The sequence below is a fragment of the Delphinus delphis genome, chromosome 11 (genome assembly GCF_949987515.2).
Source record: "Delphinus delphis chromosome 11, mDelDel1.2, whole genome shotgun sequence".
NCBI classification, from domain to species: Eukaryota; Metazoa; Chordata; class Mammalia; order Artiodactyla; family Delphinidae; genus Delphinus; species Delphinus delphis.
In genome coordinates, this window is record NC_082693.1 from 13,044,262 (window position 1) to 13,068,791 (window position 24,530).

Here is a 24,530-nt window from a genome sequence, read left to right on the forward strand (position 1 = left end):
GACAAAAATGTGTGTTTTATCTCTTGCAGGTTACTTTACTACCTCGTGTTTTAGCTCATCTCTGTTTTAGTCTTACAAGATTAATTAGTTGCCTTAGTGGATGAAAACTGTTCTTGAACATTTTGTGGCTTTTTTAGATTAAAAGGTTGCTGTATAATTTTATATTAAGTGTTTGACTGTACATATAATTATCTTAAGAGTTATTTTCAGGCCACTCATGTGCAGTGTTGAACATCTTTCCGGTACTCAAAAAATAATTGCTTAGATATGTTCGTTAACAATTATTTTTTAAGTGCCTTTGAATAGCATGAAATGTAAAGGGAAATCTACTTCGTGGCTTTTAACACTTGGATTCTTACTCAGTTCATAATTCCTATACATGAAAGCTTCACTAACATAGTTTTCTATGTCTACAGCAGTGCTTTTCCCAGAAAACTTAACAAGTTGCCAGCAGCCACAAAATTAGGAATTTGTTTTCCTTTTAGGTGGGAGCTGGAAAGAAAGAGGATAATTTTAGGTAGAGAAACGTAGACTGCTTTAGATGAGAGTTGCTGCTAACATGGGGAGGCAGAAGGTAGAGCCAGCGGTCGCCCTGTTTTGGATGCTGTTTAAAACTGATGCAGCGTGAGCCCCTCCACCCCCTGGATCAGCATCGTCACGCACACAGGCCATTCCCAGAGTGGCTGAGTTCTCTGAGTCCTACCAGGGACCACTCCTCCAGCACAGCCCCGCTTGTTGTTCCCACTGGCAGTGACAAGCTGAAGGTCAGGCTATGACCTCCGTTTCTCTTCCTCAGTGTAACACCAGTAGGAGGGATGAGACGGGACAGACAGGAGACCACACCTCTGCTGGTTGTGCCGTTGTATTGATTAAGGATCTACAATGTGATCCATCCTGGGTTTCTCGTATACCCACTCTTACTACTCCTGAAAAACCTCGTTACAAGTCAAAACATTTATCATCAGGTTTTTTAATGTGACATCACTATGCCAGCCACTTCTCTGCTGTGTGTGTTTTGTTAAATTTTGCATTATTCTGACTAATTTGCAGTCGTGGTATTTGAATTCCATTTTCATTTGTCAGTCATCTTTTATAATAGCCTTCCAAATTATTATTTTTCTGGTACGTGAAAGAATTGTTCTTTCTTTTTTTTTTTAAGTGGAGAATTTTCTGTTTCTGTAATGTTTGAATTTTTAACAATGAATATGTACTATGAGTATGTGAGTAGAAAAATTAATAAATGCTCTAAGGAATATGTCATGATGTAGGCAAAGACTTAACTATAAGGGTGTTTGCTGAAGTATTGTTTATAAGAGCAAAAAATCTGAAACCTTAAATATCCAATAATAGAAAGATGATTGAATACATTATTTACGACCATGCGATGGAAGATTGTACAGCCATTAAAAATTGTGCTACAGGCCTGTATTTATTAATTTGGAAAGTTGTCTATGATATATCAAAGGGAAAAAAAGCAGGTTATAAAATAATATGTGCCACATATAATCACGCATTTTTTTCTTTACAAAACAGTAGAATGGTTGATAGTTTCAAAAGCCCTCCCATGAGAAAAATACCTGGATGCTAAATAAATTACAACAGCATTTGTTGTAACTTTTTAACTTTCGTTTTTGAATAATTTAAAACTTACAGAAAAGTTACAGAAATAGTACACAAAACTCCCGTTTACTCTTCACTCAGATTCCCCAATTATAAAATTCTACCCGGTTTATCTTTTTGCCTTCCCTCCCTCTCTCTGTGTGTAGGCAGATAGATATCAATAGATAGATAGATAGATAGATTGATAGAGATTTAGATATAATTTTTCTTCGAATTATTTGAGATTAAGTTGCAGAGCTCTTGATCCATTACTATTAAATACTTCAGTGTGTATTTCCTAAAAACAGGGACGCTCTTATATGAAGCCGCAGTGCACCATCAAAGTCCGGAAATTAGCACTATCATACTACCATTAAATCCACAGACTTCGTTCGGGTTTTGCAGATTATCCTAGTAATGTTTTAATTAGGTCCAAATTCAATTGTTACATGTCTCTTTGGGCTTCTTCAATCTGGAATAGTCCTCGATCTTTCCTTGTGTTTGAAGAATAGAGGTCTATTATTTTGTAAAGCGTACCTCAGTTCGGGTGTGTTGCATGTTTCCTCATGATTAGATTCAAGTTAGGTATTTTTGATAGGAATAACACTGAACTTTTGCTCTGTTCTTCTCAGTGCATTATTTCAGGAGTCCCAACATGTTGATTTGTCCCATTATTGATGATGTTACTTTTTTACTTGGCTAATATGGTTTCTACCAAGTTTTTCCATTGTAAAATTAATAAGTATTTTGTATTTTAATAGGTAATTAGCATCCATTATGAATGGAGATATTTTGAGACTATGTTAATATCCTGTTCCTTATCTAACTTTTACTCAGTTGTTTTAGTGTTCATTGATAATTCTTCAATTATTACTCCGATAGTTGCCAAATGGTGATTTTCTAATTCCATCATTTCTTCTGTACTTACTAGTTAGCATTACCTTCTCCTCCCTCCCTTTCTTCCTCTCTGTAAGAACTCATGGATGCCTATTTTACTCAGTTGGTTATAATCCATTACTGTCACTATTTATTTTGGTACTCAAATTGTCCCAGATATGGGGAGTGGCAGCTGCTTCAGACTGGCTCCTCTGTCCTTTTGACATGTTTCCGTTTTTCTCTAAGACCTTCCTTGTAATTCTTATACAAGGTATTTCCGGCTTATTTTCAGCTTTCTCTGCCCGAAGCTTGGAATCAGCCATTTTCCTAAGGAGCTCTGCTTCCTTTTATTAGAGACTGGTATTTAGAAACCAAGATCTGGGTGCCAGGTGTACTCATTGCTACAGGGTTGTTGCTTCTAGGCCTTCTCAGTGGAAAGCTCTACAAAATATGTGAATGTATACAATACACATAAAACACGCATACATCTGTCTATCTGTCTATCTATCTGTCTATCTATCTATCTATCTATCTATCTGTCTATCTATCTATCTGTCTTAGAAACATGAGTTCGCGCGGATAACTTCCATTACAAGCCAACAGCACATGGTTATTCTTGCCCTCTCCTTTTCTATATTTATGCCTCTTTTTCTTGTCAGTGAGAAATTTTCCTCCCATTTTCATCAGTATAGTTACTTATTTGCTCAATTCCCTTGTACGTAACAGTCTCTCGACCGTGCAGGCTGTCTCCCTGGCCCAGTACTGCGTACTCAGGCCGGCTGTGCTTACCAAGTTTTCCAGAATTCCCAACCCTCACTGGTAAGAGCGTCCCTCAATGTGTAGACAACACTTTGAGAATTTTTGAAGGAAGATGCTTTGAAAACTTGGAGGATTTTTAATTCTTTTGGGTAATGATTCCTAATGAGGAATTTTTTGGAAGGAGGATCTCTTGAACTTATTACTTCACTTGTAATTTCCTCCACATATATAGTCCTGTAGCAATTATATAAACCTACATCCTGCTGCTGTCCTTTCCTGCCAATGAGGAGGAAACCCACCCATTAGGTTTTTCATTGTTTTGCTTATTCATATTGAAAGGAAAGTGAAAGTTGATTTGATTACGATTTGAGGTTGGCAAGGTTACGTTTAAGGCATCAAATTGCTTTGATTTGCATATGGCATTTATCTAGTTTCCAGGGTGACTGTTACTGCAATGCCAGGTGTTCAAAGCTACCTGTGCTTCTTGTGGCTTCCATGGTTTGTGTTGGAGTGAAATGGTTTATTTATTTATTTTTTTTGTAAGTAAGATCTGTAAATTCTAAGTATATTTTTATAAGTATTAGGACAGTACTTGCTTTGATTTGTTTTTTAAAGTAATTTTTGGATTTCAGAAACTACATAAGGAAAAATATAGAAAACTAGTGGAATAATTAAATGCTTAGCAAATGCCTGGTACTCGTCTAGCTACATGTATTCTATTTAATCTTCCCCGAAATATGTGAGCAAACTGAAGCCCCCTAAGTAATTTAGGCTTAGAAAAATCGTAATTCCTACAAGTTTACATGACTAGCAAGTAGCCAAAACTGTCTTATACCAGCAGTCTCTGCTATCCAAAGGAGCATGGGCGGCTCTGAGTTAAACAAAGCTAAAAGAAGTTTGTGATATGGTAAACTAGACTTCTGTTCTAGTGCCCCAAAGCGGTCGTATCTTATGTTCTTTAGGAAACGTAGATCATGGTGTCCTCTGCTTTTGTCAGTCCCTTTGTGCTCTGAACGTGATAAGCACTCAGCAGAAACTGTAACAGCATCACCGCCACTACCAGCAGCAGGAGAACAAGTGACTGACGTTCCCTGATTGTTAACTAGGTGCTGGATACTGTCCTTAGAACTTTTAATGTATAGTAACCTATTTAATGCTCGAAATAACTCCACAAAATATGTGAACCTCTATTATCCCCATTTTATAGATGAGAAAACCAAGGCAACGGTTAAGTAATTTTGTGCAGATCAAACAACACATTAGTTTAGAACTAGGATCTGAATCCAGGCCGTCGGAGCACCCACACTGTTGCCCACTACACCATACTTCCCCAGTCTTCTGTATGTGCTATACTGGAGTCGTGGGTTAAAAACTAACGAAAACAATTCTGATTAAGCTGAAAAGGGATTCATTAGGAGGATGTAGAGTAGCTCACTGAATCAGTGGGAAGCCTGGAGAACCAGGCTTAGAAAACAAGCAGGACCATGAAAGAGTGGGGAGCTGAGAATAAGCCAGCTGTGCCCTAGGAAGAGTCTGCTTACAGGGCCACTGCCGGTGTTGCTTCCACCGGCCAGCACGGGTACCGTGCTGCTGGCTGGTGGCCACTGGACTCTTGGATCGGCTGCCATTGCTGTTGCTGCAGTACTGATGAAAACCCCTAACTGTTCTTCATCTTTGCATCACTCAGTAAGATTCAAAGGACCAAGGAGAAGCATTCATTTGATGGAGCCCAGGCAACGCTTTAAAAAGGCCAGACCTGGTGTGTGCTTCTTGAGGTAATTGTCCTGGTATACTCTGGGCAGAATGGTAACAGAAACAAATAACAACTTTCCCAATGTTGATCTTTAAAAAATTAAGTTATTTGCTCAGAAAACCTTGATCCTGTTATGTGGTGAAATAGGTCAGTAAAATGATTTGAGGAGTTGGCAGTTAAAGAATCAGAAGGCACTAGTTCCATATTTGTTAAATCCAGTTAAGCTTCAAGTGACCATTTTTGGTTCATTCTGTTTGGATCATGGATTAAAAAGCGTAAACTCCAGGTGGCTGATAATTGAGTCATAAAATACATCTGTTTTTTCTGGTTAATTTTAACTGTAGGTGAAGAAATTCACTGGGTCAAAAGGTAATATGTTTCAGAAAAAGGCTGGTGGTAATTTTGTTCATAAACATGCTCAGGATCAATGTTTTAAGAATTTTGCTATACAGGCCAAAGTTCACTTTAACAAATGCTGTGATAAAATATTTTCAAGCCTTATCTGATGGCTCACTGGTTGTAAGCACTAATCCGTATAGCAAAATTTCGGTGCAGTACAAAGAGTTGGCTGGGTCAGGCCATGTAGCACGATCTGACTTTTATCACACAACACTTAGTGAAAACTCATTTTACTAGAATTCTGAGCTTGATGATTAAACTTTTTGAGTGCTTACAGTAAGACGGGCAATGTGTGAAGCACTATATATATATCTTCTCTTTTAATCCTCATATAACCCTATAAAGTAAATATTGTTATTGACTCTTTAAGGATGGAAGTGAGCTGAGAGAAATAACTTGCCTGAGGTCACACAGGAAGTGACGGAGTTGGGTTTTAAATCCACATTGGTTTCACTCTTAAGCTTGCTTTTGATGGCAACATTGTACTAGGAAGAAAAATCATTAATTAAATCATAAGTTAACTGCACATTAGCCTTCTGCTTTTTTAAAAAAATTTTAATTTTATTTATTTTTTTGTACAGCAGGTTCTTATTAGTCATCAATTTTATACATATCAAGTGTATACATGTCAGTCCCAGTCGCCCAATTCATCACACCACCACCCCCATCCCCCTGCCGCTTTCCCCCCTTGGTGTCCATACGTTTGTTCTCTACATCTGTGTCTCAGTCTCTGCCCTGCAAACCGGTTCATCTGTACCATTTTTCTACGTTCCACATATATGCGTTAATATACGATGTTTGTTTTTCTCTTTCTGGCTTACTTCACTCTGTATGACCGTCTCTAGATCCTTCCATGTCTCAACAAATGACCCTATTTCGTTCCTTTTTATGGCTGAGTAATATTCCATTGTATATATGTACTACTTCTGCTTTATCCATTCGTCTGTTGATGGGCATTTAGGTTGCTTCCATGACCTGGCTATTGTAAATAGTGCTGCAGTGAACATTGGGGTGCATGTGACTTTTTGAATTATGGTTTTCTCTGGGTATATGCCCAGTAGTGGGATTGCTGGATCATATGGTAATTCTATTTTTAGTTTTTTAAGGAAGCTCCATACTGTTCTCCATAGTAGCTGTATCAGTTTACATTCCCACCAACAGTGCAAGAGGGTTCCCTTTTCTCCATACACTCTCCAGAATTTGTTGTTTGTAGATTTTCTGTGAAGTCCATTCTAACTGGTGTGAGGTAGTAGTAGTTTTGATTATCATTTCTTTAATAATTAGAGATGTTGAGCAGCTTTTCATGTGCTTCTTGGCCATCTGTATGTCTTCTTTGGAGAAGTGTCTATTTAGATCTTCTGCCCATTTTTGGATTGGGTTGTTTGTTTTTTTAATATTGAGCTGCATGAGCTGTTTATATATTTTGGAGATTAATCCTTTGTCTGTTGATTCATTTGCAAATATTTTCTCCCATTCTGAGAGTTGTCTTTTCATCGTGTTTATGGTTTCCTTTGCTGCGCAAAAGCTTTTAAGTTTCATTAGGTCCCATTTGTTTATTTTTGTTTTTATTTCCATTACTCTAGCAGGTGGATCAAAAAAGATCTTGCTGTGATTAATGTGAAAGAGTGTTCTTCGGGGTTCCCTGGTGGCGCAGTGGTTGAGAGTCCGCCTGCCGATGCAGGGGACACGGGTTCGTGCCCTAGTCCGAGAAGATCCCACATGCCGCGGAGCGGCTAGGTCCGTGAGCCATGGCCACTGAGCCTGCGCGTCCGGAGCCTGTGCTCCGCAACGGGAGAGTCCACAACAGTGAAAGGCCCACGTACCCCCCCAAAAAAGAGTGTTCTTCCTATATTTTCCTCTAAGAGTTTTATAGTGTCTGGTCTTACATTTAGGTCTCTAATCCATTATTATTTTTGTGTGTGGTGTTAGGGAGTGTTCTAATTTCATTCTTTTACATGTAGCTGTCCAGTTTTCCCAGCGCCACTTATTGAAGAGACTGTCTTTTCTCCATTGTATATCCTTGTATATCCTTGGCTCCTTTGTCATAGATTAGTTGACCATAAGTGGATTTATCTCTGCGCTTTCTATCTTGTTCCATTGATCTATGTTTCTGTTTTTGTGCCAGTACCGTATCGTTTTGATTACTGTAGCTTTGTAGTATAGTCTGAAGTCGGGGGTCTGATTCCTCCAAGTCTGTTTTTTTCCCTCAAGACTGCTTTGGCTATTCGGGGTCTTTTGTGTCTCCATACAAATTTTAAGATTTTTTGTTCTAGTTCCTTAAAAAAATGCCATTGGTAATTTGATAGGGATTGCATTGAATCTGTAGATTGCTTTGGGTAGTATAGTCATTTTCGCAATATTCATTCTTCCAATCCAAGAACATGGTATATCTCTCCATTTGTTGGTATCATCTTTAATTTCTTTCATCAGTGTCTTAAAATTTTTGTACCTACAGGTCTTTTGTCTCCTTAGGTAGGTTTCTTCCTAGGTATTTTATTCTTTTTGTTGCCATGGTAAATGGGAGTGTTTCCTTAATTTCTCTTTCATATTTTTCATCATTAGTGTATAGGAATGCAAGAGATTTCTGTGCATTAATTTTGTATCCTGCAACTTTGCCTAATTCATCGATTAGCTCTAGTATTTTTCTGGTAGCATCCTCTATGTATAGTATCATGTCATCTGCAGTGACAGTTTTCCTTCTTCTTTTCCAATATGTATTCCTTTTATTTCTTTTTCTTCTCTGATTGCCGTGGCTAGGACTTCCAAAACTATGTTGAATAATAGTCATGAGAGTGGAAATTCTTGTCTTGTTCCTGATCTTAGAGGAGATGCTTTCAGTTTTTCACCATTGAGAATGATGTTGGCTGTGGGTTTGTTGTATATGGCCTTTATTATGTTGAGGTAGGTTCCCTCTATGCCCACTTTTCTGGAGAGTTTTTATCATAAATGGGTGTTGAATTTTGTCAAAAGCTTTCTCTGAATCTATTGAGATGATCATATGGTTTTTCTTCTTCAATTTGTTAATATGGTGTATCACATTGATTGATTTGTGTATATTGAAGAATCCTTGCATTCCTGGGATAAAACCCACTTGATCATGGTGTATGATCCTTTTAATGTGCTGTTGGATTCTGTTTGCTAGTATTTTGTTGAGAATTTTTGCATCTATATTCATCACTGATATTGGTCTGTAATTTTCTTTCTTTGTAGTATCTTTGTCTGGTTTTGGTATCAGGGTGATGGTGTCCTCATAGAATGAGTTTGGGAGTGTTCCTTCCTCTGCAGTTTTTTGGAAGAGTTTGAGAAGGATGGGTGTTAGTGCTTCTCTAAATGTTTGATAGAATTCACCTGTGAAGCCATCTGGTCCTGGACTTTTGTTTGTTGGAAGATTTTTAATCACAGTTTCAATTTCAGTGCTTGTGATTGGTCTGTTCATATTTTCTATTTCTTCCTGGTTCAGCCTTGGAAGGTTGTACCTTTCTAAGAATTTGTCCATTTCTTCCAGGTTGTCCATTTTATTGGCATAGAGTTGCTTGTAGTAGTCTCTTAGGATGCTTTGTATTTCTGTGGTGTCTGTTGTAACTTCTCCTTTTTCATTTCTAATTTATCAATTTGAGTCCTCTCCCTCTTTTTCTTGATGAGCCTGGCTAATGGTTTATCAATTTTGTTTATCTTCTCAAAGAACCAGCTTTTAGTTTTATTGATCTTTGTTATTATTTTCTTTGTTTCTATTTCATTTTTTTCTGCTCTCATCTGTATGATTTCTTTCTTTCTGCTAACTTTGGGTTTTGTGTTTTCTTCTTTCTCTAGTTCCTTTAGGTGTAAGTTTAGATTGTTTATTTGAGATTTTTCTTGTTTCTTGAGGTAGGCTTTTATAGCTATAAAGTTTCCTCTTAGAACTGCTTTTGCTGCATCCCATAGGCTTTGGGTCACCGAGTTTTCATTGTCATTTGTTTCTAGTTATTTTTTGATTTCCTTGAATTTTTTTTTTTTTCTTTTGGCCACACAGCACAGCATGTGGGATCTTAGTTCCCCGACCAGGGATCAAACCCCTGTCCCCTGCCGTGGAAGCACAGAGGCTTACCATTTGACCACCAGTGAAGTCCCTAGCCTTCTTGAATTTTTAGATCAAGAGATTTCCTTGTCATTAGTTCTTAGTGGACAACTTTCTCTTTTTAGATTTGGTAACTCAATAAATGTCATTCCATCCAAGATTCATGCTCTGAGTTAAAAGAATATAAATTGTTATTGCCACATATTCTTTGGCTGTTTATACCATTCTCACATGTTGTCATATTGGATGTGTGGGTAAGATGATTTTGTCATAGTTTATGTGGGATGCACAGGGTAAGGTGGGAGGTGTGGCATCTCAGATGGTCTCTAATACTCAAAACTATTGATTATTAGGGATTTGTGAAACTCTTCAATTCTTTCTTAAAAAGCCTGTGGGTACCTCTTGGAGGCAATGAACACTGGACTTTACTGTGCATCTTGTAATAGAATCCTTGCCTTTATTTGTGTTCAGTTTTCACTGTCGAGGTTCAGGTTAAGTTCAAGTTTTCTAGGATTGAGAAGACAAGTTTTGTTTATCTTATTATAACTTTCATGGTTTGACTGAGTTTGCTGACTTGAGACTAATTTTTTTTTTTTTTTTAAATCCAGCTGCTTTCAGAGTCCTAATGGAGTTCTAGAAAGCCAAATGTGCTATTGGGGTCAGAGGTTAGTAGATTCAAAGCTGCATCTCTGAATCCTCTACAGCTGGATTTGTGTACATATATCCATCACTCCCTGGCTCAACACGTTTTAGTCCGATATATAGACACATACCCTGGCAGATAGTGGGGCAAGCTCTTATGTCTTTATTACCATTAGCAGAGCTCTCAGGAAAGGCCTGCTTTATATTCCAACAAGAGAACTTATTTTGTGTGAATGTGAGAATTAATAAGGACCTGAGGATTTTTTTCTTCAGTTTGCAAAGTAGCATACCCCTGTGTATCTGGTAGATGGATTTCTTTTTTATTGTAAGTAACCATCATATGGAAGCAGTAAAAACTATTTGTAATTTCCATGTCATTATAATGATATTTTAAAAGCTCCATGGCTCAGGACCTTGGGCCAGGGCATAGAAAGAGTTTCAGGATAGCAAACTAAGCATTGCTTGTGACGGGATGTGAACTGCAACAGAATGCTTGAGGTGGTATTACATTGGGGTGATTTTTAGAAAGTGACAAATGGTTTATGTTTCCTAAATCTGAGATGGGTTCTACCAGCTCTGAACGGCTGCCAGGTTACGTTATCACTTGCCTGCTTTGTAACTGCCTCAATTATTTCCTTCCCCAGCCCTGTATGATGAGATTCGTCAGTTTCGCAAGGCCTGTGGGGAGGCTCGTCTCAAAACCATCTTAGCAACCGGAGAACTTGGATCTCTTACGAATGTCTATAAAGCCAGTATGATAGCCATGATGGCAGGTAAGCCAGGTTTTATATTGAAATGATGGTATATACTGCATTGATGTTTTTAGAAGGAATAAGTGAGTCAGAGCATTTGGCTGTTAGCTGCAAGTGCTGACCACTTGGAGTTTGTGTTGGTGGGGCGTCAGATACTTTATGCATACGTGTGCAGTGGGAAGTGTTCGCAAACTTGGCTTTCTTCCACGTTTTTTAGTGGCGTTTTATCATTGCACTATCCTTGTAAGGCAGTAGATGGCTCTCTTGTTAGTGAATTGCCTTCTGTGTTATTCTTTGATTATTCATTCATCAACATATGTTAGACAGAAATTTCCTTAACTGACTTCTTCCCCTCTGTGAATTTAGGGTTTGATTTTTCTCAGAGATCCATCTCCATACTGTCTAAGGCAGCCTGTTCTTTGTTTGTGTTAATTTTTTCTTCTTAAATTTAGGGCAGTGTCCTTGTTTTTTATATTTTGAAATGTAGCTTGACTTATTCTTTATCTTTACCAACAGCATGTCTAGCCAGTCATACGCCCAAGCCTGAAACTTGGGAGTCCTGCTGGATTGCCTTTTCTCACCTTCGTGTGAATCAGTGAACGCTTCTCGGGAGTTCTACTTTTTTACCGTATCTAGTACGTCCTCGCTCCATTCTGTGTGCTGCTCTCTTAGACCACTGTCACTCCCCACACGGATCACTTCCGGTCTCCTAACTCGTTTTCCCTGTCTCTACTTCTGTCCCCTTTCGATCTGTTCTCCACACTGTTGCCAGAATGACCTCTTTAAAATGCCAGTTTGGTTATGGTACTGCTTGCTGAAAATCCTTCAGTGGCTCCCCTTCATTTTCAAGATACAATATAAATTCCTTCAGCCCGACTTTAAAAAAGGACCTTCCCAGGGAATTCCCTGGTGGTCCAGTGGTTAGGACTCCACACTTCCACTGCAAGGGGCCCAGGTTCAATCCCTCATCGGGGAACTAAGATCCTGCAAGCTGTGTGGCACGGCCAAAAAAATAAAAATAGAAAGGGTCTTTCTCCAGACCCTGCCTGTGCCTCTGCCATCGCCTCCTTTTCCCTGCATACCGTATGCTCCAGCTCTCTGGAATTACCCGCTGTGCTCTGCACATGGCACCATCCAATCCTTTGGAGTCTTGTACCTGCGGTATCCCTGCCTGGAATGCCTTTTGCCCAAATAGCTCTTGAACATCTTTAGATTCAGCATAGTTGTCACTCTTCTTGAGGATATTTCCCCAATACTGCTTCCTCCCCCACCACTTGGTTTATTATCCCCTCTGCATGCCCTCATAGTGATCTGTTAAAACCTCTATCAGATACTATCCTGTGACTCAGTATTGGATTTTTAGGTGCCCTACTAGTGGCTCCATGTTTGGAAGATACGTGACTTCTCAGGTCTTAAATCTGGGCCTTTGTTGTGGTCACCCTCTAGATTTTTCTACTCGTGCACTTTTTGAAGACTCAGACGAAGCATCGTTCCCTGGAACTCTATCAGCCAACTAGGCATTAATGAAGCTGTTACTCTGTTCACTGCCGCTGTATCCAAAAGATCTCTGCTCTGCTTGTTTTATTTAGAGCGAAATCTCTGAAAACCCAAGGATAGGGAAGAGTGGATCACTTTAAAGAGTGGGTCATCAGTTATGTTGGCATTTCAGAGGCCCCCAGTAATAGAAGGAACCTGGGCAAAGCCCATTGGAGTCTTAGGTAGACAAGTAGCCTCCCTTTTCACGCTCCTCACCAGGACAAGGGAGTTAGCCCAGAATGCCGGGATCCAGGTCACAGTGAAAGTATATTCATTCTGGGCCGGCAGCCAACCCTGTCCTACTCCCTGCACCTACTGTGTAGGATAGGAACATGGTATTAGGTCCTCGTGCTTGGACACTTCTGTTCCATCCTCCATCCCACCCATCACAGCCACAAACAGAAATGTGACTAGAAACACGCTCTCCCCTGTTCCTGTTGGCTTGTATCCATGTCCATGTCATTGTTTATCTCCTTCGTTTCTTCATCTAATCAGCGTCTATTACTGTGAGTAATATAACTTTGTCTGTGAGGTGTTTTACTAGATACGTTATAATAATATTTCTTCACCTTCACACCAGCCCTGTAGTTGATGAAGAAACTTAAGATGGAGAGACTTGCCTAAGGTTCACAGCTAATTGATCACATAAGTCATTATTTGAACCCAGGTCTTCTGGCTTCAGGTGTATTGCTTTTTCAGTTGTAACCCAGCTGTCTCCCAAGGCACTGTGCTAGGTCTTATCATGAATCAAAGGCACATCTTTGTGAAGTATCATGCACTTCCTGGCCCACAGTTTATGCTTCCTATTTTGTTAAGAAGGTACATAACATAAACGAAGTATGTTTTGAAAGATTTTTTAAATTAAAAAAATTTATGGACTAAACTCATGTTTCATCCTATTTCTGTAGTATTTTTTAAAACTGTTTTTGTTTTCTTCAAAATCAACTTCACTGAGGTAAATTTACATTCAATAAAGTTCAAGTGTATGATATGATGAGTTTTGACAATTTGTATATTCCATCATACCAGAATATCCTTTGTTCCCTTTTGCAGTCAGTTCCACTCTTTCTACCTTCCGCTCCAGGTGCAATAACTGACCTGATTTTATCACTATAGATTAGCTTGCCAGTTTTAGAACATTATACTTATATAGTGTGTACTCTTTTGTGCTTGTTCCCCCTCCCCCACCCCCGCGGTAATAGCTGTGAGATCTGTCACGTTGTTCTATGTATAAGGAGTTTGCTTAGTGGCTTTTCATTGTACACATATATGAGTTGCTAAATTTATTGGTCTGAAGTGTTTGTAATATTCTCTTAGTAGTCTGATGTCTGTAGGGTCTATGGTTATGTCTCCTTTTTTATTCCCGATATTGGTCATTTTCGTTTTCTGTTGTTGTTATTGTTCTTTGTTTCATTTTGGTGGAAAATAGTCTTGCTAGGGGTCTGCCAGTTTTATTAGTCTTTTCAAAGAGTTCAAGTTGGTTGATCACACTTTTTAGATCTGATTTGCTTGGTTTCACTTTGGCGTCCTTTTTCTATTAATTGCTGAGAGGGCTGTTAACATCTCCAGATATGATTGTGGATCTGCATACTTATCCTTTTAGTTTTGTCAGCTTTTCTAACTTTATTATGGAGCTCTGGAGCTCTGTTGTTAAGTATAGACACTTTTAGGATTGGTATGTTTACCTGTTGAATTAGCATATTCATCATTATGACATGTCCCTTGTTATCTCTGGTACTAGACCTTCGTCTGAATGTTCACTTTGTCTAATTTTTTTTTTTTTTGCGGTACGCGGGCCTCTCACTGCTGTGGCCTCTCCTGTTGCGGAGCACAGGCTCCAGACGCACACGCTCAGCGGCCATAGCTCACGGGCCCAGCCGCTCTGCGGCATGTGGGATCTTCCTGGACCGGGGCACGAACCCGTGTCCCCTGCATCGACAGGCAGACTCTCAACCACTGCGCCACCAGGGAAGCCCCCACTTTGTCTAATATTAATCTAGCCACACCGGCTTTCTTGTGCTTACCATTTGCATGGTATATCTTTTTCCCATCCTTTTATTTTCAACCCATCTGTGGTTATATATTTATTATCCCTTAGAGACAGATTTTTAAAAAATTCATTGTGGTATTCTCTGCTTTTTAATTGAAATGTTTTGTCCATATACACTTCACATAATTATTGATATGATAGGATTTAACTGTATCATCTTGCCATTTGCTTCCTCCTTGTTCTGATCTATTTTTGTTCCTCTTTTCCTGCCACCTTTTGGGTTCATCAGATGCAGCACTTCATTTTTATTTTTTCTATTGGCTTTTTATCTATAACCTCTTTGTATTTTTCTAGTAGTTGCTCTAGCAAATTACAGTATGCATTCTTAACTTATCACAGTCTACTTAGAATTAACATTACACATGTACCATAGAGGTAGTGCAAGTTTGGGTCCAGACCACTGCAATGAAGCGAATATTGCAATAAAGCAAATCACATGAATTTTTTGGTTTCCCAGTTCATATAAAAGTTATGTTTACACTGTACTATAATCTATTAAGTGTACTATAGCATTATGTCTAAAAAAATATATACATACCTTAGTTAAAAAATACTTTATTGCAAAAAATGCTAACCATCATTTGTGCCTTCACAGAGTTGTAATGTTTTTTTGCAGTAGTAACATCAAAGATTTCTGATCACAGATCACTGTAACAAATATAATAGTAATGAAAATTTTTGAAATATTTCAAGAATTACCAAAATGTGGCACAGAGACACAGAGTGAGCAACTGCTGTTGGAAAAATGGTGCCAACAGACTTGCTTGTTGCAGGGTTGCCACACACCTTCAATTTGTAGAAAATGCAGTATCTGTAAAGTGTAATAATGCAAAGCGCAGTAAAGCAAAGCACAATAAAATAAGGTATGCCTGTATTCCACTTTACACTTCAAATGGCACAAATGTAAAAACCTTACAGCAGTTCCATTTGCACCCTCATTAGTCCTTTGAATTATTTTAATGTACTTCTTCTTCCAACTATTTATAAACTATTCCTCAAAATGATGTGATTTTTGTTTTGACAGTCATTTGTCTTTTAAGGAAATTAAAAGGAAAAAAACTAAGTAAAACTAGTCTTTTACATGTCATTTCCATCTTTTATCCTTCCTGTAGTCTGCTGGTGATTAATTCTCTCAGATTTTGTTCATTGGAAAATGTCTTTATTTCACTCCCATTTTTCAAGGATGGTTTGCTGAATATAGAGTTTCAGGTTACAGTTTTATTTTTATTTCAGTGCTTAACCATATCATTCCATTTCTTGGAATTCTGTTTCTTCTTGTTTTCTTATAAGTAATGTTTTATCAAATACCCAGTCAATATTTTCTCTTTATCTTTGTTTTTCACTAATTTGACTGTGAGGTGCCTAAGTGTGGGTTTCTTTGTATTCATCCTGCTTGTAGCTTGCTGAGCTTCTTGGATTTGTAGGTTGTTGTTTTAGGACTTCTCTGCCCCACTCTCTTTCCTTCTAGGACCCAAGCACCTGAGTGTTAGATACTGTCTCACAGCTTACTGGCGCTATTCATTTTAATTTTAATCTTTCTCCCCCGCCTCTGTTTTTCTGCGTGGCTAATATACGTGGATCTTTCTTCAAGTTCATTGACCCTACTTTCCACCTAAAATTTACTTTTATGCCCATCCATTGAAATTTATGCTCTTGAACATTTTTAGTTTTAGAATCCATTTATTCTTTTTTAGAATTCTAATTTTTCTGCTATTTCCCATTTTTTCACTCATTGAGATCATTCTTTCTTTAAAATCCTTGAACATATTTGTAACAGCTGATTAAAGTCCTTGTCTGCTTATTTGTATATCTTAATTATCTTAAGGTCTGTATCTTGAGCTGCCTATTTCCCAATGCCTAAAAATAGTTGCCTTATGTATTTTGCTCAGTTATATAGTTATTTATAGCAGGAGGGCAAGTCTGGTAACATTTCTTCTCACATGTCTGGAATTCTTCATGGCTTTTGTTTTCCCATTAATTTAGCATCATAAATCTCAAAAGGAAAGGGGTTTGTCATTTACATTCATAATAATTTTTATCTTACAACTTTGATAGCCATTTCGATTATTCTCTCAAACACAGTTCTCTAAAGAGAGCAAGGTGGAAATACATAACTACGTTAGTCTAGTATCATACATTATTGTAAGTGAAATCTTAGCCAGGGTGTGTTTCTATTTTTGCTCAAATAAGTGATTCGTAGCCTCCTTTTGGTTTATTCTGGTTTAGGAATCTCTCAGAATGTTTTAGGGGAAGGAGCCATGTTCATAGGCGTTAGAAGACCTGGACTCTTGCTCTATCTTGCAGAATTTGTGACCTTGAACAAATAAATTAATCTGATTATAACTTCAGATGAAGTAATGTATGTGACCTGTGGTGTAACTGTAGGAGGTGAAAGCTATTGAGCTGGATTACATTCTGTACTGATCCCAAAGCTTACTGTATTCGTAGGATTGTTCATTGAATCTTACATATGAACTTGTTTTGCTGGCTTTTGACTCTGTCTTAAAAAAGAAAGGTGCAAAGAATATCTGATTCGTTGAGAATCGCAATTAGACGTGGCCCAGTTTCTTTTTCTTATGGTACAGTTCTTAGCCATGGTTGTCATTGCTCCTGATTCTTTTACAGTGGAAGCGGTAGCAGCCACCTCAGCTCTTCAGACATGTATAAGGTCACTTACTCAGCAGCCACAATGATCCAGAACCAAGCCAGGAACCAGAAAAAAATAAGTCAATAAAATATTTGGAATAGATGAAATATATGTGATATAATGTATAATACAACAGTAATGATAGGTAACATTTCTTGAGCATTTACCGTGTGACAGGTACTATTTTAAGGGCTTCATATATATTTACATTTAACCTTCACAACAACTCTACGAGGTAGGTACTCTTCTATGGTAAAATAACAACATCAGTTAAAAGGATATCTTTGCTGCTATTCTGTACGGTCATTTTTGCTATTTGTAACATCCCAGGTATTTCTGTCTTTGTTATATCATTTTCTGTATCTGTTATAGCCTTCTCCCCTCCTGTTAGCTGTTTTTAAAGACTTAAGTGAACTTCTCCTACTCTGTCAAATCTCTCTATTATCCTTTAAAGGCAGAATTAATTGTTCATACTGTCCTTCTCTTAGGTATATAATACCAGGAGAATTAATACTGGTATATAAATACCAGTAGCATTTGTCATCTAGTATCACCATCAGTTGTTTTACCTCTTAGTTTTTTTTATAAAACTATGAACCTCCTTGAGGCCAAGAATTATCTTACTTATCTGTATTCCCCTTTGATTGCTACCCTGCCTGACATCTAGGAGAGCCTAAGGAAATACTTTGGAATACACCAATGAGTCAGTGAGAAAGACAGACAGAGGTAAGGAAGAGTGAAAATAGGCAAAGTGAAATCAGATTAGATTAGGTCTAGATTCATCTTCCCAGATGTGCCACCACCTTGTAGAGTTTGGACATGTTATTTTGAGAGTTTTTATTTTAATTGAAAAAAAGATAGAAAATGTATACCTTTGACAAGGAGATTATATATACAAAGTATGGCTTAGGCAATCCAAGCAGTGGTATGATGTATAAAAGTTTTGTAGGATTCTCAGAAAGTTCTAGAAGCAAGGAAAAGACCAAGGAGAACTTTTTGCCTTGGCCTTTTGGTCATTGAAAATGGATCTTACTTTTACATTATTGGAAATGTGGTGAGAGAAATATAAATAAAGGAGAAGGTGAGGTGGGAATAAACGGTTTGAAGGGAAAATAATCAGGGAAGAGAAACGAGAGCCATATTTTTTTCATCAAACAAGCCAAGAACAAGGTGATAGGAAGTAAGATAGAAAGGGAAACATGCTTATAGAAAAGAGAAGTCAAAAAGCTGACCTGCTAAGGGATTTCAGCCCAGCAAATGCACACATTAAGAATAATGCCGGAATGTAGAAAAGTGGCTTTATCTTTCAGTAGCCTGGACTGTTTGCACACATGCAACAGCTAACAAGCTCTGCTCTGAAGTTATGCTAGACCTTATCTTTGGACATAATGCAGGCATGATAAATAAGGTTGGAGTAGAAAAGCACTAAAGATGCAATCATAATGTCATCAGGTTTGAATTGCTGATGAAGATCTGTGGGAAGAGTACTAACATAAAAATATGGGCTTGAGAAAAGCAGACCTTGAAGGGAATGCAAAATGAGTTTTGAACTTGGCTGGGATTTCGTAACATATAGGAAATGAAAAATGAAAAAAGTAGGAACCAGGGGAGGGAATACTCGAAATTCAACCCAATAAGATCAAAGTAATACAGAAACAATGAGATGAAGCAAAGAAATAGACAAAAATAGGAGGGAAGCCATTAAGTAAATAAAATAAAGGGGGAAAATAGTGGGAAACTTGCTATGACTAAAGGAAACCAAACTCCTAAAAAATGCTATGATTAATAGCAAATTAACATCTAAGATTTTTTTAAAAACATTTAAAAAATTTAAAAATATGAACCAAATAGTAGAATAAAAGACCGTGTAGATTTATTTTTCTAAAGATTGTCAGAAGTCACACTGAGTCCTTCATCTTAGGCTGCAAATCTTTGTATTCTCGAGGAGTATTGATCCAGATGGCACATACAGACCCCTGGGGTGTTCCAGCCTGTTTTTTTTGTTTGTTTGTTTTTGTTTTTTAAGTAAGATCTTGCCTTTCATAGGAAGGCATTTAATTTATGAAAAAGTATGCTTCAGTTGAAAATTTATCACAGGGGAAAGCATGAGACTATAGATGTGCATTAGGTTAAGAGGTAAAGAATTTAAAGTGTAAATTTATTTACAGTTCCTTAAACTAGCCCTGAAAATTAAACCACTTACAGGGTAAAAACTAATTAACTTGCCATCTCTTTCAAGGAGTCAATTTAAATTCAAGGCCCCAAGCAAAAATATCAGAAAGTTTACCTTCACTCACCCACGCCCTCCCCATCCTTTCTTGAGTGCAAAGTAAAAAACTGCAGAAGAGAGGAGTTATCATGTTTTCTGGCCTCCCAGCAGTACAGGAACTACTGATGGTGCATTTTGGTCTATGCATGTCATTTTTATAAAAGGTTAAGTCTATACATTTAAGCATAAAGCATTTTCTGTGGCTCTTCACGGCTGGGCTTCTGGAGGGAAAAAAAAAAAAGGGAAAGCTTGAAAGCTTAGTTTTTTGTGTGTTGTATACTAGCCTGTGTAAAATTTTACTGTGTGAAATTTTTTTAAAATGTAACCCACCTTATTCCAAAAGCACGACTGCCTTCTACAGACCTGGCTTTGCCTAGAGAAGTTCCCGGCACAAAGGCTCGCACGTAACAAGTGCCTAGAAAATGCTCATTGATGGGTTAGGTTATCAGGTACAAGGACATCGATAGATACCTTTGTAAACAACATGCATAAAATTCATTTTTTTAAAGAAATTTGTATTTTCTCAGCAAAAGAATAAGGGATTTTTCTTAATGAAATTCTGGTATACGACATAGAGGTGAGACCTATAGGTAGTTGCTCATGTCTCTGAGATTCTGTTATTCATTTGTCTTTAATTCCTAACACGTTAACTTTTGTTACTTACTCTTTAATGTCTGTGCCAGGTAGTTACTGATCTTTTAGCAAACTCGTAAATGCTGGGAAATTGGAATCCTCGAATGGGTCCCTCAGTACTTTGTACCAGGTAGATACTTGATAAACATATTTGTTGAATGATTTCGTGAATAAAGGTTAGTAAATCATGTGAAGTTAGTAGTTTACTGAGTTCTTTTTGCGGTTGTTTTAAGAGGGAAGTAGGGGAGGTACCTTATCAGTGTTGAGTGGCTGGAGACCTGAAGCTCGGAAGTTAAGTGACGAGACCAGGGCCACGCATTTAGGACGTGGCAGGATTCTGGAGGACTCTGGACTCCAAATTCCATGCTTTAGTTGTCGTGCAGTTCTGCTCTCCACCCTGCAGTTGATCTGAATCATGTAAGATACGTTTAAGCTGTGTTTAACCTTTGCAGGCACAGATGTCTTTCTGGAGTCACTGAATGAGATTTATATATTGAGCTGTACTTTTCTATTGAGGACAAGAAAAATAAGACAATAGACCGTTTGGAGAAAAACTCTAGGGGGTGGTGGACATGAAGTACACATGAAAGAGCAAGTTGAAAGCAAGCCTAGAGCCCCGCCTGTGATGGGCCCACAGCAAATCCTCGTTGAAATGAAAAGGAAAGTTGCAAGAGGACCCTGACCTCAGGCAGCTTCCACTGTAATTTTGTGTCCACCTGCGCTGCTGATGGTTCCATGATGATACACTTGGCACGTGAGCAGGGTCATGCTTATCAACTGCTACTTGAGTTCTGTACTAAGGTTTTTGTTTGTTTTCAGATTCCCCTCCCTGGGGTGCCCAGGGAACAGCTAGGGAGTGACAGTGGAAGTGGACCTTTTTCTTGTCCACCTGAGGAAGGAGAAGGAGAGAGGACAAGGCTGAGGACAGTGTAAGAATGAAGGAGCAGAGGGATGAGGTTTTTGTACTAAGGTTTTTGTTTGTTTTCAGATTCCCCTCCCTGGGGTGCCCAGGGAACAGCTAGGGAGTGACAGTGGAAGTGGACCTTTTTCTTGTCCACCTGAGGAAGGAGAAGGAGAGAGGACAAGGCTGAGGACAGTGTAAGAATGAAGGAGCAGAGGGATGAGGTGAAAGGGTGCAGAGGACGGGAATGGTATTGGAGCGTGTGGTATTGTAGCGTGGGATGAGGGAAGTTGAAACCTTCCCATGAAGAGTGATGCAAAAGATAGGGGCGCCTTATTTAGGAGAAGCACGATCATTGGGGCTGTGGTATTGTGTTCAAATACTTGTACACACGTATGTACACAAAAAATGATGAAAAAGCATGATTGTTATCTGTTACTCCAAGGTAGGAGGGCTGGGACCATCTTTTAGAAGTTATAGGAAGATGGATTTTGGCCTGGTATAAAGCAGAGGTTTGTTAAAGTTCAGGTATTCTGGAACTTGGATGGGCCACGTCAGGAGGTAGGAGGTGTTCAAAGCACAGGCTGGGCGACAGCCCGATGGAGCCAGTGTTAGATACTCAGCAACCATTGGGGTGCTTTCTGCTTTGGAGTCGAGTGTGATCCTAGAAGAAGAAACGTTTTATGTGAATCTTTGGACCTAAACATTAAATGTGATCCTTTGGAGTCGCGTCTGATCCTAGAGGAGAAAAATATTTTACACGCACGCACACACACAGGTTGTGTGTGTGTGTGAAATTTCTGGGTAGATTTCAAGCCAGGATAGACAGGGCCCCCAAATATGAAATTAATGGGAAAAGAGGGAGGGTGTTGGTTTTCTAGGATTGCCGTAACAAAGTACCTCAAACTCGGTGGCTTAAAACAACAGACATTTATTCTCATGGTTCTGGAGGGTAGACGTCCAAAATCAAGGTGTCCACAGGGCCGTGCTGCCTCTGAAATCTGTAGCGGAGAATCCTTTCTTGCTAGAAAGCTTCTGGTGCTGGCTGGCAGTACTTGGCATTCCTTGGCTTATAGAGGCATCACTCCAATCCCTGCTTCCATCATCACATGGTCATCTTCTCCCTGTGTATTTCTGCATCTCTTCTCTTCTTATAAGGACATCCACCATGTAATGGCCCACCTTACTTAGTAAGACCTTACCTTTACTTAAGTAATTGCGTTTGCAATGATGCTATTTTCAAATAGGTCACTTTCTGAGGTACTGGGGTTTGGAACTTCAGCATATATTTTTAGGGGGCACAGTTCAACCCATAACAAGAGAAGTGGGGTTCTTGCACTGTGGTTCTATTATTTCCTGTAAAGACCTGAAGAAGTTCGAGAAAAATACTTTGAGTCAAACCAGCAAACTTAAATTCAGGTACAAAAGATTGATTTTTCCCTCTAAGCAATGTTGGTTGGCTTTGTGGATAGGGGAAATCTAGTAGATACTGAATATTTTTATCTGCAAAAAGCATTTGGTAAGGTTCTCAATGGGAGATTAATGGCTAAAATAAAGAATGAGGCATTAGGAGATAAATTTGCTTATGAGCAAGAGACAGAGACTAACAGTAGAAGGAAACACTTTTTAGATTGGAAAGGAGTGACATACAGCACAAGCCAGGAATCAGCTTTGGGACCTATGGGTTTTTCACTTTATTTTTATTGGACTTTGTAATAAAAATACAGATCTTCAAACAGTCCAAGACACAGAGTGAGTAATACTACAAGCATCGGTAATCCAAAGTTATTATGTATCATAAACTAAATGACTGATAATAAATACTGACACAAGACTACACAATGTGCTGTAATATTATAAAATGGAGCAAGCAGTTCTCCTGTATTCTCTTTTCTTCTGCATTTCTTTGTTTTTCAAAAAATATTTGCAAGTTTCTAGGTTTACTTTATAAGCCAAATCAATGAAAAAAAATATTTTAAACTTGGAAAGATGTGTTAACTAAGAGAAAAATTGGTTGAAGCAAGACAAAGGTTATAATGCCATCCCTAGAATAAAGAAATTAGGGACCCTGTATGTTAAATTGCTCAGTGAGCTATTGAACAAAAAGATTTCAGGAGCGAGGGGGCGTTATTGAAATCATCAGCTTATTCTGCAGTCATGGCTTTAATGGAAGCATGTGCAAAAAAGTCATTGTTAGAATGATAAAACTACATATCTGAGGGAGTGAAATATCATAGTATGGAAACTTTTTTCTTTTCCTTTTTAAAAATTTGAACATAATGGCTCTAAAAAAAAATCTATAAAATTGAGTGATTGTATATGTAACTTTTGTCCTCCCAGGAACTAGTTGAGTATGTGGGCAACATACTTTTCAAATTGGAATTTTGCCTGCAACTCCTTCTGTCTCAGTCACTAAAAGGTCTTTGCAGATTCCTGTCTGTTCTTTCTTGACTTGTACATTGTCAGATAAGCCAAGAGAAATAGAGCAACTAAACATTAAAAAATTAACTCATAAAAGTTCTAAATGCTTTGAAAACTGGGGAGGCTCATAAAGAACCTTGTTCATCTCAAAGCTTTCATTTTATAGGTGAGAAAACCGAGATCCAGGAAAGTCAGATTCAGAAGGAATCTACCCCAGAACAGATAAGTCAAAACACGGTCTAGAACGAGGTTCTCAACCCGGACTGCAAATCAGAATATCCCGAAGCGCTTCTTCCATAAACTGGTGAAAATATCCTACCACCCAGAGGTTCTGATTTTAATGGTCGTGAATGGAATCAGTACTTTTTAAAATCTTCTCCTGGTGTGTCTACTGTGTAGGCAGGAATGAGAGCCTCTGATCTGGAATCTAGGTTTCCTGGTGTTAAGACAAGAAGTTTTTCCACTCACCCTGATAGTTTAGAAATTATTCAGAGAGAGAATTTCAAATTCAAGGGGAAAAACCTTTAACAAAGATACTCCACAATGAGCAGGCTGATTGTCCTTGTAGTTACAGATGGCTTGTTGGGAACTCTGAACCTATATTCCCACAGAAACAAGATCATAAGTGGTTATTTGGTCTCCCTGCCAGGCCTGAGTTTAGCAGACAGAATAACTGAAGCTTAGCTCTGCAGCAGTAGTTCTGTACGTCCTAACTGACATGTGACAATGTTTTTTTTTTGGAAGGACGTGAATTTGTATTTCTAGTTAGGTCTCTAGGAATATTTTTCATCCTTCTGCCGCCTTGAGAGTATTGAGGTCTCTCCTCCTTCCATCTGCAAGTTATTAGGTTTAGGGTTTGAATGGGGACTCCCCACAGTTCCAAGCTGTGCTGGGGGGATGGGAGGAAATGAGGGGGTGAGGGGTGGTAACAGCTGTGGTGAAGACGGAGGGGCTGGGGGAAAGGCTAGTTGGGAAGAGAAGGGCTAGGTTTTCTGTCATCCTAATACCTAGGGTGTTTGTTTCCCTCGAATGGGCTCATACAGCAAGTATTTCATGAACATCTAATGTTTATCAGTGCTATTCTGGGCATTGGAGAAGGATGAGACGAGAGACAAGGGAGAGAAAAATAAGTAAGATGTAGCTCCTTCCCTTTAAACACTAAAAATCTTTTAGTCTGGTGAGGAGGTGAAAGTGGGGTTTATGGTTTGCCCTGTCGGGAACCCAGAGGCCAAAGGGACA

General features: G+C 38.6%; 1 protein-coding gene across 3 annotated transcripts in view; it reads left to right on the forward strand.

Moving 5' to 3' along the window:
• Positions 1–24,530, forward strand: part of DERA (deoxyribose-phosphate aldolase) — a 258,807-nt gene that overhangs the window by 45,144 nt on the left and 189,133 nt on the right. For all 3 annotated transcript variants that reach the window (XR_009521156.1, XR_009521155.1, XM_060024346.1), the window contains exon 6: positions 10,727–10,855. Coding sequence is in view for 1 of the 3 variants with exons in the window: in XM_060024346.1 (XP_059880329.1) it covers positions 10,727–10,855 (129 nt within the window). In the remaining 2 variants the exon portion in view is untranslated. The remainder of the gene's footprint in view (positions 1–10,726; positions 10,856–24,530) is intronic.